The sequence below is a fragment of the Centroberyx gerrardi genome, chromosome 5 (assembly GCF_048128805.1).
Source record: "Centroberyx gerrardi isolate f3 chromosome 5, fCenGer3.hap1.cur.20231027, whole genome shotgun sequence".
Lineage (NCBI taxonomy): Eukaryota > Metazoa > Chordata > Actinopteri > Beryciformes > Berycidae > Centroberyx > Centroberyx gerrardi.
Genome location: NC_136001.1, coordinates 5,022,501 through 5,039,681, shown reverse-complemented (window position 1 = coordinate 5,039,681; position 17,181 = coordinate 5,022,501). Strand labels below are relative to the sequence as shown.

Here is a 17,181-nt window from a genome sequence, read left to right as displayed (position 1 = left end):
ATAATCTCCATTCTCCTCTCACTGCCTCTCCTCTCTTTTCCTTGTCTATTGGCTTCGCTGCTTCTCTTCAGCCGCTGTTTGGAAACAGGAAGGCCAATAAACAAGGCATGATGGGATTGCCCCTTGTGGCAATTCTGTGTTTTTTTTTTTCTGTTGCATGGTTCCAGGTTTTCTTTAGCAGGCATCATGGACATTCTGTAGTCTCAAAGTTGAGCACAATGTAAATTTGGCCACTGACTTGAAGACAGAATCTTGTCCTTAAATGATTTTAGAATGATATCCTTCGCATTTGAATACATCCTTATAAGCTTGTAACACCGATGTCTGTAAAGAAATACCATCACCACACTGAAGACACTAAGGAAGACAAACCTTAGTATCTCAGTTGGGGTTGTTAATTCTCCCCAAATCCCCTTTTTCCTCATATTGATTTGTTTCTTGACTGTGGGAAAAACTCAGATGTTTCAGATTTTACCACTGCTTGGCATAACGAATGGTTAATCCAAAGTAGACAACCCATCAAACCCTTACACCCCAGACACACATGCTTGGATACACCCTTTGCCCATCTCTCGCATTAATGGAGGGGATGCCTTTCCGCTCGCTCACTCTTTCCACTTCTGCGTATCTCAGCCAACAATCCCCACCCAGCGTCACAGCCAGACACACGGCCTGGGAACTGTAAACTCTAGGGTTAGACCGATATATTGGTTTGCCGATATTGGTCTGTCAGTGTCGTCCACCTCCGATATGATGGATACCATGCAGTTTAATTAGATAGTTATTGTATAACCAATCAAAACTACAGTGTCTGTCTATGGGAAGCCTGTAAAGGTGCTATGTGTGGCTTTATAACATCAATAAATCATTACCACATTAATTTTGAGACATTAGTATAATTACTCTAAACAAACGAGCCCATCACTGAGACGATTATTAGTCTCTACTCTGCATTTTACACTGTGCGCCAATGGGTCAGATTTGGAGGGAAATCTGCTGGATTGCTTTACAGCACAATGGGAAAACAACGGGCTTTATGGGAAATGTAGTCTTAATTTTGAGAAACAATAGCACTAACAATACCACTGCAGTGAGATAGAGGCTTCCAATCGTCTCCACCATGCTCTCATTGGTTTACAGTAATTACACCAATGTATCATTATTAATTTGCTAATGATATGCTGAGGTTTAAAAATGATTTATGTAGCACCTTTGATGCAACATTTTGATCAGATTTCACACAAATATGCAGACATATGTTATTACTATTATTTTTGGTGGTTATATTTTTTTGTTTTAGTGTTCCATAGATAAGAATGGCATGACGTTTCAAATGGGCCACACCCACAAAATACAGCACAAGAGATATGCCCCGCTCAATTTCTATGGGCAAAACAAAAAAATCTGTTTCTGTGGTTGCTTTTTCTGAGTTCTAATAATTGATATGAAATGCATATGGTGTAAATAATTTGTCTGTCAAACAACAGCATGATCATTATAATTTAACTATCTGGAAGTCGCAAAATGCTAACAAGCTAGCAAACTTCCGTTCAAGAGAGGAGTCGTGTTTGCATTTTGAGACTTCAAGAAAAAAACAATTTAATGATCCTGCTGTTGTTCGACAACCGTGAAAAAGTAACGACAAATTATTTACACCATCAATTATTAGAACTCAGAAAAAGCAACCACAGAAATTGAACAGGATTTCACACTTGTACCGCACTTTATAGGCGTGGATGTTTTTTGCTGCGTCATCGCCATTCTAATCTTTGGTCTAAAAGCTGTCCATGGTGGAATTTTTTGTTTTGTGTTTTGGAATGAAAATGATACAATTTTAAGATATTGAATATCAGCACAAAACATCATCTATCGGCAGATTCGGGCAGAAAATAGCGGTATCGGCCTAGAAAAACTCATATCGGTCAAACCCTAGTAAACTCTCTGCTCCTCCTCTCTGACCCTGGCCTTTTGCATGCCTCGGTATCCTCCCTCTCTCTCTGTAGGGAAAAAGAGAGAGATGTATGAGCATCCTGTCTTCTGCTTGGCGTCTCAAGTGATGGATTTAACCATTCGTGAGTACCTTCCTCATTCCCCACCCTCGCCCTCCACCTCTCCACCCTTTTTTTTTTCCTCTTATAACCCCTATGCACGCCAACCACCACAAGCTACCTCATATTTCCTGGTTTCTTCATCCCTCAAGTGCTTTTGGTCTGTTTTTAATCTGTTGTTTCTGTCCGTGAACGCCACCTGTTACAGTTTCTGGATAAGGTTTGGTTTCAGTTTAGGTCTTATCCACTGAAAACATCCATGTCTAATCTTTATGTCGGCTTGTTTTCTGTCCTGCCCCAACCCCCTTTCTCTGTTTGTCTGTGACTTGAATGCATTTTTACTTTGCTTCTGTGTAAATCCTCTTCAGTGTGTAAGATCATGGTACACGATTAAGAAGCACCATTCAAATAGGGCATCCACATCCGACAGTAACTCCAAAGGGTATTTTATTGACTTTTAGATATTTCCAGTGAAACATCTTTGGACCCGGTTGGTTTTGGCCAGCTGTAAAAGCAACGTTTGCGAGTGCTCATTGTCCACATGTCTGTCTGCAAATGAAACCATCAAAAGATGATCTGCTATTGACATATTTGTAAATTATTTTAACAGGCTTTTGCTGTGTTTTTCCAGATTTGTCCATATTGGATTTTATGTTGAAGTCAAGACGCCTTGTTTTTCATATTGCTCTGTTTTTTGCTCCCAATATCCAGTCTCCTATATCTCAAAATGTGCCACAACAGGAGTACTTTTGCTCAAGGGTTCCAGATGAAAGTTGAATGGGTGGCTATCGAGTGGCCTTTACTCCTATTACCGACTCCTGCCTTCCCTTATCTCCTATGCTACTTGTATTGAATTTCCTCTCTCTTCTCTCTCACTTTCTTCCTGACACATTCCCCTTTCTCTCCTCCTCCCTCTCCATCCTTGCAACCGATTTTCTTACTCGCTTAGCGGAGAAAACTCAGAAAAAACTGAAGGATCCAGGTGACGTTGTACTGTATGTCTAACCTCTCCTATTAGCTCATTCCTGACTAGAACATCCCCAGCCTACCTAAAACCATAGCACCATAACCTACAGTATCACAACCTCCCTGATACATTGCCGAGCAATGTCTAAGGAGCATGACCGGGAATGTTGCAGGAACGTTGTGACGGCATTATGCTTCCCACCCTGTAGTTTCTCCACTGCACTGAATTCTTGGGATGGAGATGTAGCCTTTCCTGATATTGGTGGACCCCAAGTAGTTCTCCCATCAGTTTGCCAATGGTCCTCTGCTGAATTGTCTTAAATGCTGAAGCTATCAAAAAATATGTGTCTGCAAAGTTCGCTAAAGCGGGGGTGTCAGTTGATTAAACTAGTCCCTGGACCTAATATTGTTTGCAAACAAAACTTCCAAACCTGCTTATATAAATAGACAAAATTTCCGGGGACAAAGTGGAGCAATGACTGACGACTGACAAGATGTTATTTGGTTAATGTGATAAATTATTAGACGTAGGTCACCAAACTATCAGCTTAGAGGGAACATTGGTCCTGAATGCTCCCTGATGTGATTTTTTCGTAAATATGGCTTCCAAATAGGTTTCTCTTGATCTTTGCTCTCCATTCTAGTGATATAAAAACTAATAGATTACATTTGGACTCAGTGAGAGTGCCACACCTTGTCCTACCCAATTGACACCCACACTCTAAAGACAGAGAAACGGACGGACAACTGACAAAACAAGAAAGGACAGAAGGAGTGAGCTGATGAGCAACAAAGATGGAGAAAGCAATTTTAAGATGATTCACACAATGCCATTGGAAATCACTAATAAGTAACCCATTACAGAGAGAGTGCTGCTTTGTTGCAAGCGTCCCGCCACTATGGTACATGTAAGAGAACACTGCTTGCATGCAGTTGGTATTTCAAATATTGCAATCAAGGCAATGACTTCCTCTGTAAGAAATGCATGAAAAACCTTCCATGTGTGTTTGAAAATTGTGCATTTCATCTCAAGGTGACTTGTTTCAGTACTAAGAAGAATCCTCAATGAATGTCTACCAATTCTGACATCATACTAGCTTGACACAATGTAAGGTAACTCCAAGTTTTATATAAAAATACACCCGCCTTATCAGCCTAAATCACAAAGTGGGGCCGCAACAGAGAGGAGCGTCCCATCGCCACTAATGGAGACTCTGTAGATTTGCCCAAATTATTTTCAGGTGTTAGGTGTGGTCACTGATGGGAAATCGCCTCGACAAAGAGAAAGTGACGAAAGAGTGAAATACAAAAGTGGCTCCTAAACAACAGCGAAGGAACATAAAAAGTTGGACTCACCAGTGATGGCTGAACCTGCTGCTTAAAGATTTTTTCACCATCTCCTCCCCACCAGCCACTAAGAAGAAATTGACATAATTTAATGTCATCACATTACATGATTTCTGTTGTAATAAAGTTCTTAAAACTTTCAAAAATGTAAACAAAGTGCCAAAGTGTGAAGTTACCTAGTGCAGCTTTAAAGATAACAGCCATCACCATCAAACCTGACCTCTCATTACTGAGGTAAAACATGTATGAGGCTGTCAACTCACTTTCTTGATAAAGTCAGTTAAAACTTCACAAAGTAATTCATACAAAACAGTCAAACATGTGTAGCTTGTAGAAAACGATTGTTCTTTGGCATCCCAAACTCTGACATAATACCCCTTCCTTGACAGGCATTACTAGATCCTAACAATCCCCCCTTTGAACCAGCAAAGAAGTCCCATTCTTTAGAAGCTCCCAGCCATGTTAAAAGACTGGAGCATTGCTTAAGCTCCAGCAGTTGCAGCAGCAGTGCTCACCCTTTGGCCCACTATTCTGTCCACAACCACCACTGGGCCGCAAGTGCTCTGCCAGTAGGTGGACTTCACACAGTCCTGGCTCTGGACATGGTCAATTCAACTCCTACAAAGCACAACTGTGTGTGTGTGTACGCGTGTGCGTGTGTGCATTATGCTGTAAAGTGCGTACTGTTAAAATGTGAATAACCAAGGCTGAGGAAAAATCACCAAAATTGCACCATTACTAGTGCATATTTTTATATTTACACACACACACACACACACACACACACACACACACACACACACACACATACACACACACACACACAAACCTGTTTGAACCATTTTTGTTTAACCATATAGCATGTTGACCATTACAGGCATGCTATACTCAACATTATTTTAATAAATCATGTTTTTTTTAACCTACTGTATACCATTCAATGTGCAATAAAATAACAGGACTCGCGTCACTGAACACGCCAAAGGACATAGTATGGAAGTTACATTTAAATTCATTGTGGTGCTTTTTTAGTCTCAATACAAAGTGAGATGCAATTTCACCTCCAAAATCAACCAACTTTAAAACTGAATGACCCCCATCTTGGTCACAGCAGTTCCACCAGAAAGACAAACATAGTCCGACGGCAGGCACCCCATGAGACGCAGACACTAGTCGTGTAACAGTCACATTTGCAACAATCAGCCAAGGTGTGGATGTGGGACACCTGTAGGCAAATGCCATGGAGATCTGCACAACATAATCACCACATTACTGCATGATGAGTGTCCAGCGTACCTGTTGTTTACATCCCCTTTACTTTGACTCATTACGCCCATGTTTTCTCTGGATGGCGTCATTACTGTGCTGGGAAAGCAATGGCAGAGTGACAACGATGTGACTCATTCTCTACATGCCACAGGCCATCACTAGTTCCAGCTGTCCGACAGTGCTTTCAACACTTACAGGGATAGTTTGCCTTAAAACTACTGATAGAAAAAAATAAGTTTAACAATATGTTGTAAAAGTGAAATTATAACGAGTTTGTATTTCATGACTGTATTTTTAATGCATCTCTATGACATTTGAGATTGATCACAGTAATTGAGACTGACACTATAGACACGACCAGGATAATTTTTGAGGCAGCTTTTAAGTCGAACATTTGATTAGTGAGTTAGTTATTTCTTTAGCTCAAGTATTAGGGAACATGCATGTTTTATTATTTTTATACGACCTCAATATCAAAACGACACACAGTCCAGGAAAACTCAAGGTGATGACATAATCATCTAATTAAATTGCATCTATTTAAATTGCATGCCTACAGTAGCAATTATGTACTAGAGCCTTTGTTTAATGAAGAATACATACTGATCAGACACTGGTGTGATTTTAAGGCTGCCCACACTGACCTTTCACCTTTGTGCTCCAGAGAATGTAGGGCGGTTAGTCACCCCTGCCAAAAAACTGGAGGACACCATTCGCCTGGCTGAGCTGGTGATTGAGGTGCTTCAACAGAATGAGGAGCACCATGCTGAGGTCAGTGTGCCAGTATACATGTGTTCCCCTGTGCAAAACTGACTCACACACACCAAAAATTCTCTTCAAAATGCTTGGTCAAGGCAAAAAATGACAAACACCTCTGGAGAATCTACAGTATTTTTGGCTCTTATATTAAACAGGCTTCAGGCTCAAGCAGTGGAAATCAGTCGGTACAGTATTGATCTCCTCTTCCATATCTCACCAGTGCATGTTGGCGTGTGGCTGTAGGCCTATAGGTGGCTTCCAGGTGAACATATTGGAGGTCCTCAGCTCTTGGCAATAGTGGGTGTAAACAAGACATGATTCATTTCTGTACTGTTTTTGACTGAGAACTAATAAATCACATCTCATCCATTTTGTGTGTAGATAATGTTAGCTTATTAGCTAGCTAACCATCTGGTCAGCTATCACGTCTATATGTCTTATTGTAAACACATCTGATTTGCACAGTAGCTAACATATCTAGTAGAAGCTAGTGTAAGTAGTATAGCGGCTAGTATTTGCATGCTAACATTAACGTCATTTGCTTTGCTAAGCAACAGGGCAGTTTGGGATGTTTTGCAAGCCATTGTCAGGGCGCATTTCCGTGGCTTTGTCCAAAGACGATTGTCGTTTGTCTCGTCGCTAATTGAAATCAGCACTAATTGTGCGGGAGTGTCTGCGCGATTACTTGATTTGCACACTTTCTTTAGTGAATTGAACATTGAGACAGCGCAGATTGTGTTCGCAATTGCAAAAAATGGTGCTCAGCAGTCATTATCCATTCTTTGTGAATTCATCCCTCTGAGTTGAAGCTTCAGAAAAGTCAGCTTAACCTGAACGAACAGTTGGTTTTTGGCGTTGCTAGCAAGGTAACTAGATAGCAAGCTTTTTTACTGTAACAAAGCAACCAATGTTGTTAATGATAACATTCAATTAGCTAACTACTAATGTTAGCTTCTACTAGATATGTTAGCTAGTGTCCAAATCAGTTAACAACAGTGATGGTTGGCTGACGAGATACAATAATCAGCTAGCTAACAAGCTGACATCTAAACACAAAACCAATCAGATGTATCAGTGGTGATACTAGTCAAAAACAACACAGAAATTAACCATTTCTATTCCATATTGCTGAGCTGGTCAAGATACAAGTTTAGAAATACAATCAGCCATTCACAGCCATTGTTGCCAAGAGCTTAGGACCTACACTATGGCTGCCAGAGGGTGGATTACATCACTTGAAAAGCCGCTATAGGACATTGAATTAGGGAGTGACTTCAGGTGTCAAGAGGCCACATGGTCAAACCCTCTTGGACACAGTGAACTGTCACTCAACAGTTGTATCATTTCACACTGTTTTGCATGAACAAGGGTGATAATCAATAAATCAAATAAATCAATCAATCACTATGCATAGATTGAGTATGGTTTATTGACTGAAAAATAACTTTGGGAAGCCTCTGTGTAGATGCCCCATCAAATATGTTCCCCTGATTCTACAGTGATCCTTGAACCAGCTCCTCATTATCAGAATTGCAGTTGGTGGTTTTTCACAAAAATTTTAAAATCTTTTTTTTTTAAATCATCAGTGGGCTATCTGCAAGGGTTCTCCCAAATAGTGTTAAGTCTAAGAAGATAAACTGAACAAAGTTAATTTTTGCCTCCTCCTTACTGGGAGTCGTAAGGTTTCATATACACTCAGCTCCCAAGTGGAAGGAAAATCCCTCACCAGTGACCACCCACTGCTTTGAATCAATCCTGTTGCATAAAGGGCTTCCCTTATCCGTCATATCATCACAGTTGGTCCTTCCTGTAGAGTGGGCTGTCCCTGCCAGGAAGTACAAGGTGTAAAGAGTAGTGTGGAGGTGCCATTCTGATTCACAGTTCCATCCTCATATCACGTCCTCCTTGCAATGCCAATGCAGCTTTTCAGTCTATCTGGCAAACTGTTGGAAATGAATGTTGAGCTAAACGCATCATGAAGGCACAGTCAAAAGTGATGAAATGATGAAGAAAATTGAAAACTGAAATTGAAAAAAGAAAACGTTGAGATTTTAGAATTTTCTTTCAATTTAAGGTTTTCTCCATGGATTGTATCTTTTTTTCCCCCCTTTAAATGCTATGTTTTTCAGTCCTTGTCAGATAATTTTTCTGTCAGTAAGTAATGAGGTTTAATATTTGACCAAAGTAAAATTAACTTACACCCTCTCTGCTTTTTATTTCAATTGTTTATTTGGTTTGCGGGGAAATATTTGAACAGGGAAAAGAGGTATGTGGTTATTCAACTGATTTTTAGCGGCATATGCCCTGTCTTCCTCCCCTTTAAGTCCTGTGCATGTACCTGATGATATGCCTATTGTTGTAGAGGGTCATTAATCTTTCCCTTCTCAACAATGCCCCAGCACCCCTTTCAACTTATGGTCATACTGATAATCAAGTGCTTGTGGCAATGTTTGTTAACTTCTGAGCTAGCAACAGTGTCGCCTTTGGTGATGAGGCACTCCTTGACAAGCACTTAGGCAGTGTCTCTTTGTGTTGAACTCATTAACCTGCCCAACACCCTACTGTATACCTACAGCATCATCCCTGTATACCCTGATCTGTGCACCTGTGTTGAACTGTCTGAACTGGCCCTGGTCCCATGTATGATCTAGTCTACCAAGTCTAGTAAGCTTGAGGAAGGTGTTGTGAAGGGGAAGGAGAAATGTCTGTCACCTCCCCAAACAAACCCATTCCTCTCCATTGGATCACCCAAGACACACAATGGAGAAAATGCTAAGCATGCTTTTTGTGATCAGGGATAAAGCGATCACTGTCGTTGCATTTCAATAAAATGCATTCCAGTGCTCCCAAATGATGAGCACAACAGTAGACCAGCCTAACCAGCACTAGACCCCAACCATGACAGTATGAAAGAATTGGCCTTTGTTCCATTTTTGTTTCAATCAATTCACAACATGCAGTAAACAGAATCAGACCTCAAATATGACAGTGATAACTACAGACCACGGCCGGTGCAGTCTCTGAATTGATTGAAGTGCAAAAACTGGGACTTGATAGGAATTATAGTAGCAACAGCCTTCAGCTAAATCAGAATTATTATTCAAGGTCACAAGCTTTTTTTTTTTTTAGAGTTTTCACTTATGTGATTCTGATGCTGGTTATTGCTCATGCTACTTGCCAACTATCCCATATCCCAACTAACTGATGCCAAAAGCTCCCATGGCACACAAGTGCATGAACCCCCCCACCCCCCAACCCCTCGCCACCTAAGCCCATGGGTACATTCACATTGCAGCATTGACGGCTCGATGTGAATGAGCAAACACCATGGGTCCTCAGGGGTCCCCCTCGAGAGGCCATGGAAAGAGTGGAGGTGCATGGGGGAAAGCGAATGTTTTTGATGTGCATGAGAGCAGCCTGGTCCCTAACAGTCACTCCACTGCATCTATTTGATGGGGAGATATCAGTGCGGCACAGCTCGCGCCTTTTTTATATGATTGACTCGGTGAAGGAGCTACGGGTGAGTGTTTAAGTAGCTCCCCGCCATGCTCGTCAAGGAGCTGCTGCTGTTCCCTCTGTGGGCCAACAGAAAAGCGTGTGATTCTCCGTGCTCGAGCGCTGTGTTTTTCCGCTTCAAGTTGTGAAGAGTCCCCTCCGGAGATCACCCAGTGAAGTTGTTGAAGCGACAACTTGATTTCATATTGTGAAAAGCGCGCGAGAGAGAGCCAAGAGCCTCGCTCTAGATCAGTGGAGTTACATTCTTCCCTTTTCCCAACCTTTTTACTGAATGAGAATCAAACTGTTAGAGTACATGCGTACAGAGGTGCTTGTTGGGGGGGGAATTCAAACGTACCCTCTCTTTGTCTAATTCGTCCCCTCTTTCTTTCACTCTCTCCCTCTCCCTCTGTCCTCCTCTCTACGTCCAAAGGCCTTCGCATGGTGGTCGGACCTTATGGTGGAGCATGCCGAGACCTTCTTGTCTCTCTACTCTGTGGACATGGATGCCGCTCTAGAGGTCCAGCCACCCGACAGCTGGGACAGCTTCCCCCTCTTCCAGCTGCTCAATGACTTCCTGAGGATCGACTGTGAGTGGGGAGCTATTATAAGGAAACATGTTCAGCACTCAGCATGGGGCTTGAAGCAGTTGTACATGCCTGGCATTGGTCTAGCAGGACCTGTAGAGGCACATGGTCTTGGACTAGATCTCTCGCACTATAGCTGGCAAAGAGAAAAACTAGGGATGTAGTGGAGCGTGAAACCCACTTAAACTCAGTTTACCCACCTTTTTGAGTTGACATGAATCTTCATAACATAATTTCATAATACACATCATAAAGAAAAAATAGGCATAAATTAAAGGTGCAAAGCACTAACAATGCCAGTAGAGATAGAGGCTACCAATCATCTCCACCATGGGTGCAATTGTTTATGGTAATTATACCAAGGCATCACAATTCATTTTACAATGATATATTGATATTTCAAAATGCTATATATAGCACTGCTAATGCTTTTCTGAAAATATAAGTATTAAATATAATAATTATACACTTTTTTTTTTACCCACTACATCACTGAGAGTAACAGTTCAGCTCCAAATCTAAAAGACTAAAATGCAACGTTGGCAAAGGTTATTATGTTTTTTGCTGAGTGTTTGCTGAGATGGACATTTAGCTTATTGCAGAAAACAAGAGGCTGATGTGATACAAATGTAACTGAAACGGACTCAAAAACCATCAACATAGTGTTGAAAATCAGCATTATAATAGGAAAGCCTATTTTTAAGCAGGATCACACATCAGTCCTCTGATCTTGGGCAGTTTAGTCTTGATTTGTGAACATGAACAAAGCCTGTCCAAAAGCTAAAAGCAAGAGAGCCAAGATATACGGTTAAAAAACTGCTCCACTGACCGTGAATAGGAAACCAACCTCATGCACATTGTGACACAGTATCATGGTTTATTTCCAAGCAACATGGGTACATTTCCTGACTCACAGCTGTTAGCACTGCTGTGAAATGGAGCTCATTTTGGTGTAAGAGCTCACAGTAAAAATAGTATGTGCTCACCATCAGAGGAAGAGCCGAATTCTGATAAAGGGTTTTGTGCTTAAAACATCAAGTCATCAAAGAACATCCTATAGAAAGAAAGAAAATTGAAGTCCAAGGACTACTTGACAAACATGTATTGACATGAATAGGGAAATATGCTTGCTCCCCAAAGCTGTTGCACACTGGGATGTGTCTGTGTGAAAAGGGCCAGGAGCATATTATCAAAGACCTTGGTGAGCCCCGAACAGGTTTCACTGTGGTTGCTGCAGGCCAGCCATCTCTCTAATGAACTGCATGCAGTTGCCTAAGGAGTGCTGGGGAGCTGTCCGCGGTCCTGTAAAGGATACACTCCACCATCCACAATGTAGAATCTGCAGGGCGCTAATTGTCCCTGGGGAATGCTTCCCTTTTGAGCTTGTCAGTCGGGAGTCAAGGAGAAGACAGACTGCGGTCCACTCATTCACCAGCTGAACAGAGACGATTGCAAATAGCTTGTTATGCTCACTTGTTAGTGATGTCAAATTGGCCACCTTTTCATTTTCTGCAACTGTCAACTGTGTGAAAGTGGCAAATTAAGTGCATAGCAATGGACATAGCTACACCAGCCACCAGTTAACAGAAGAAAGGTGTTGTTTCTGGCAGGTGAACTGAGCAAATCATACAGTAACTATAAAAATCTCCCCCTTTGACTTTTTGCACATTTTCTTGTGCTACAAAATTAATTCTGAATACATTTTTTTTTGTGATTGTTAGTGCAGAATCTGAGCAAAGTGCTCTTTTCTATCAAAATGGATTACATCCATTGAAAATTATGAAATCCCAAAAGCATAAAATTCTATTTTGCAGAAGCATTTGCCACCTTTACTCGCTTGGGCTAAATTGTCTCACTAGAAAAACAATTGCTCAACATTTCAGCACATATATTATTCATATTTCATCTTTAGGTTATACTAAGACATTTTGAAATCATTTTCTTTTCAAAATTGATTGCTCTAATTTTACATTTCTTGCTAGCATGTATTATCTCAAGTCCCAATCCATCCATAATATGGTTTTAGGGTGTTGCTTCATGATACTTGAGCACAGTGTGGAATAGCTGTGTCAATAATAGATGTCAGAAATAAACTAATAATAATAATAAACTAATAATAAACTAGAAATAATCATCCCTCCATCACTAAACATAAAAGTAGAAACTTTGCACTCTTCAGAAGTATTTTTCCTGTCCAATTTCTTCATTGACCTCCACAGTAAAATTAGATAAGAGAAAGTGCGTCGATAGTTCTCTGATCTACATACTGTATATGCAACAAGAAATGTAATCACACACAATGTTAATACAAAGGCTGGACATGCTCAACATGCCAGTGTGCCATCTTTTCCATTCCAAATGATTGTTCACAATCCAAGTTCAATCCACATGTATTCCATTGCATGCATAAAACACAACAAACATCATCCCCCCACCCCGCCCCGCCCCCTTGCCGCTCGCAAAGCATGACAAGCGCACACTTTAATAAACCCATATCGACGGGGCATCTTTTCCACAGAAGGTCATCTGCTCTGTTGCCCCACAGCGGTGCACTTATGTAGCAGTAAATAGCCTTAGCACCAGACAGGCGCCAAAGTCGGACGCCATTCGAGGAGTTAATGAGGTCCAAAGCAGTGGTGGCTGGGACGCGGCGAGCCCTGCGAACACACTCCTGGACACACACATCCAAGTGGACAGCAGCCGCTCAAGTGGCTAATTGGGAGAGTGGCAATCAGGGAACACAACAAACATTGCACCTACTGTGTATCATCGACCTTGACTCCCATGCCAACATGCTCACACACACACTCACGCACACACACACACACACATGCGCACACAAACACACACATGCTCAGAGGGGGAGAGAAAAACAAAGAGAGAGAGGGAGAGGAAAAGCAGACACACTGCGTGGAGCCGTGAGGCATCACATTAGCACACACTGGCCTCCATTTTATCTCCTGTGGTCTTTGTCAGTGTTGCCTTTTTACCAGTTGGGAGCCGGCGGAGATTGGAGGAAATGTGTGTGACGGCTCGTATTTAGAAACACCCCGAGATACCAACCTTTTGTCAGAAAGCTGGAAAAATGGATGCGCTGTGTCATACCTGCTAATGAAGAGCCAGTGTCGGCTTTCCCTGACACTATTCATTATCACCCTTTAGGATGAGCTGCTGCACCTACCAAATCAGCTTGATTTGTGTGTGTGTTAATGCTAACTGTTACTGCTTTTGTCATTTATTAGCTTCCATTAAGTTCGGCCACTGCAAACAAAATCTCGTAACAGTTGATGTAGACCAATTGGCCATAAGTCTTGCATTTCCTATTCCAGATAACCTGTGCAATGGGAAGTTCCACAAACATCTGCAGGACCTCTACGCCCCCCTGGTGGTGCGGTACGTGGATCTGATGGAGTCCTCCATCGCACAGTCTATCCACAGGGGCTTTGAAAGGGAATCCTGGGAGCCTGTCAAGTAAGGACGCATGACCTATCCCCACCTATCTCCATAGCGTTGTGTTTCGAGGAATATGCCATTTTCACTAGCCCCTGCATCCTTCCTCCAAGCCATACTAGCAACACAAATCAGAGTAAGATGAGATTTACATGTCTAGATTATGCCACATGATGCACATTTTTCTGTAGCAGTTGCCAAAACGAAAATACTGGATCTTTCTGCAATAGCTGTGAAATAAAAGCACTAGGCCCTACAGAGTTGGACTGCAAAATCTGTTTAAACAAGTAGTTTGTAAGCTTGTAAACATTGAAATTACTCCCTAATATATCATGAATGGTGAAGAGTCAATAGTTGAAGCTCATATGTGTTCAATATTCATCAGAGAAGAACATTTTGCTCTGCTACAGCATTTTGAAAGTTGATACCAAAGTGAATTTAAAAAAAATGACAATAAGCTTGTTTCTCTCCCAGCTGTAATGTTGTTTAACCAGAAGATAAATCAGTTATTAGCTAGCAACAATGCTGAAGACAACCAAAAAGGTCCTAGAAAAACAGTACAAATGGATTTGGATTTTCTTAATTGTTGACAAAAAAAAAAAAAGGGGAAAAAAGGGAAGAAAAGATGGTTTCAATAAATTTCAATATCACATAATCAAAAATATTAGGGAAAATCCAAACATGCATTGTAACTGTTATCCTGCCACCTCTTATTCAAGTACAAAAATACAAACTTCTTACACAAACACATATGATAATTACACATAGGCTTTCCCTTCTACGTTTATTTTAGCATGTGACAAACCATCAGAGGGATTTTGTAGAAAATATAAGGTTTGAAATGTTGACCCCTGTGTAACACGTCTGGGTGCATGTGGAAATAGCAATGAACCAATTAGCCTTTGCTTGTCCAATAATTACCCATTTTGCTACTGGCTTGACGTAAGAACACAATTTTCTTCCAAGCAGGACTGAAACAATGAGTCAGTAATCTCCTCTTTCTGTCTGTTTGACACTGCATTGTGTTTGTTGTTTTTATACATCTGGTACTGCTGAAAAGACTGACTGTGGCAGGGATGTAATTTGCCATATGTTCACCCCGGCCCCCAGAGTCCATATGCTCACTTCTCCAGTACTTTTCGAGTACTGTGCTGTAATTCCCCTCTAGTAAAAACATTGCCAGAACAATGTCAATTTAAACTTTTGTGCCATTGCCAAAATCTACTACATTTATTTATGTTTTTACTATTTTTCTTTAACTGATTGTATATCACCGTTGTTAATACTTCCTCCTTTCTCCCGTTTATGCATTCAACTTGATTTTCTCTGGAGGCCACAGGTTATTGCTTTAACACAGTTTGACATAGAATCTCTTTCTTCTGCTTTCTGTGTTTCTTCTCCACAGGAGTATAACAAGTACTCTGCCCAATGTCAACCTACCAAATGTCAACCTCCAAATGCCCAAAGTACCAAATCTCACAGTGCCAAGTGTTAACCTCCCACAAATGCCCAGCTTTTCTACACCCAACTGGATGGCAGCTATTTATGACTCAGAGTGTGTATTTGTATCGTAGAGCCTGAGACATGCACACATGTCCTTGGCATGAACGTGGCATCTAATTCATATTACCCCAAAGAATGAAAATTTGAATTTATGAGGGATGCTACATTATGCCTTTTGGCAGCTCTGGTAATACTTTCTATGATTAGGCCTACCACATCTATAGTGCATTAAAGGCTCTCATAAGGAATTAAAATTCACTTAATTCACTTTTGACCATGCTTATTAGAACATATTATGCTTAAAATGTTATCTCTCAGATTTTGTCCCACTGAGATTAAAATGTTGCCTGGACAACCTCTGATGGATAACTAGTTATAAACATTGATATGATGCTTATTCTTATAATTCATTATAAGTTATGTCATTATCTATAATGAACATTAAGTGTTCTTATAAGCATGGTCATAAGGAATTATGAGTGCATAATAATTCCTTATGATTGCCCTTATAATGCATTATAGACATGGTAGTCATACAAAGTGTCAGCAAAGTTTGTTTTTGAATAGATAAGGATACAATTTCACATTTCAGTTAACGTCAATGTTGATTAAAAGTAATGGCAGGTATTCAGTGCCTGCTGCAGTATTTAGAACCTTAATTATATATGCCTTATTACTTGGTATGTCTGATTTGAGCGAGTGTTTTTATATTAATATGTATGTGTACATGTTGTGAGAGTGCGCCAAGGTAATGGCCAAGCTATGTTTAGGAGCAGTAATTGAACGCACTCTGCACAGCTCAAGATACACTTGACACATCATCCAAGCTACTATCAAAATCTAAGTGAAACATCGTCTGCACCGACAACAGGGTTAAAAGGTGTAAAAACCCCTTCCTACCCAGCATGCATGCTGCATCCTGCAGAGTGTGACCCTGTCGTGACAATTCATGCATTCCTATTCCCTCGCCTGGGATCTTGAGGATATGCAGCCGACTCTCAAGTTTTTCATAGCAAAAACATGATGAGAGCTGCACTTCCACTGTCACATTCTACTTTGTAATTAATTCACTTCCCTTCCAAGGAAAGATGCCAACAGAAACGGTAGACTTGTTTAATTTGCAACGTGGCCCAAGATCAGGTGGTAACGCTCAAGGCTCAACATCTAAAGTGAATATTGGAGAACTTACATAGAGCCGGCAGTCTATTGCCAGGCCTTTGCACCAATTGAAAGCCATGTTCATGCCAACGTCGCAGCATGAGGCAAGTCGATAGAGTAGGCAGTGTTTTTAAAAAAATGGAGGCCCGGCAATGGCGCTCCATTTTCACTCCCACCGCATGTATTTGTACTACAGAGCAGAAAGATGCAAAAACATGACTTGGAAATGCAAAGCAAACCAAACAGCAACCCAAAAAAAATAAAATCCGCATTCAAAATCTTTTACAGATTATACTGATTTGCCACAAAGCGAGTTTTTATGGTTTGTTATGAACTTGTATCTTTCCATATCTACCTTTCCCATTGCCCTCCCTCCAGTCACCCCCTGTGGAGGGGCAGACTGGCCTGGGTCTCTCTCTCCTTGGGGGTCCAGATGGGTGAGGAGGGTCCCTTGTGTCTGGATGTTCCTTGGACTATGGTTGTGTCTGCAGGAATTGGGATTACAGTACAAGTAATCCCAGTCCCAGCAGCCCTCCACTTTACCCCAACTTCTAACCCCTTTTTCCTCTTCACACCAATAATCCACTAATAATTTAAAA

The 17,181-nt window shown here is 41.1% G+C and overlaps 1 protein-coding gene across 15 annotated transcripts in view; it reads left to right on the top strand.

Moving 5' to 3' along the window:
* cadpsa (Ca2+-dependent activator protein for secretion a) overlaps positions 1-17,181 on the top strand; it is a 157,792-nt gene that overhangs the window by 103,072 nt on the left and 37,539 nt on the right. For 3 of the 15 annotated variants that reach the window (XM_078283468.1, XM_078283471.1, XM_078283465.1), the window contains 3 exons: positions 6,295-6,401; positions 10,318-10,474; positions 13,801-13,942. In XM_078283468.1, the coding sequence (XP_078139594.1) occupies positions 6,295-6,401; positions 10,318-10,474; positions 13,801-13,942 (406 nt within the window). Of the gene's footprint in view, positions 1-2,003; positions 2,073-6,294; positions 6,402-6,544; positions 6,575-8,646; positions 8,656-10,317; positions 10,475-13,800; positions 13,943-15,326; positions 15,477-17,181 lie in introns of all 15 variants that reach the window. The other 12 variants (XM_078283463.1, XM_078283462.1, XM_078283472.1 and 9 more) reach the window with 10 other exon arrangements.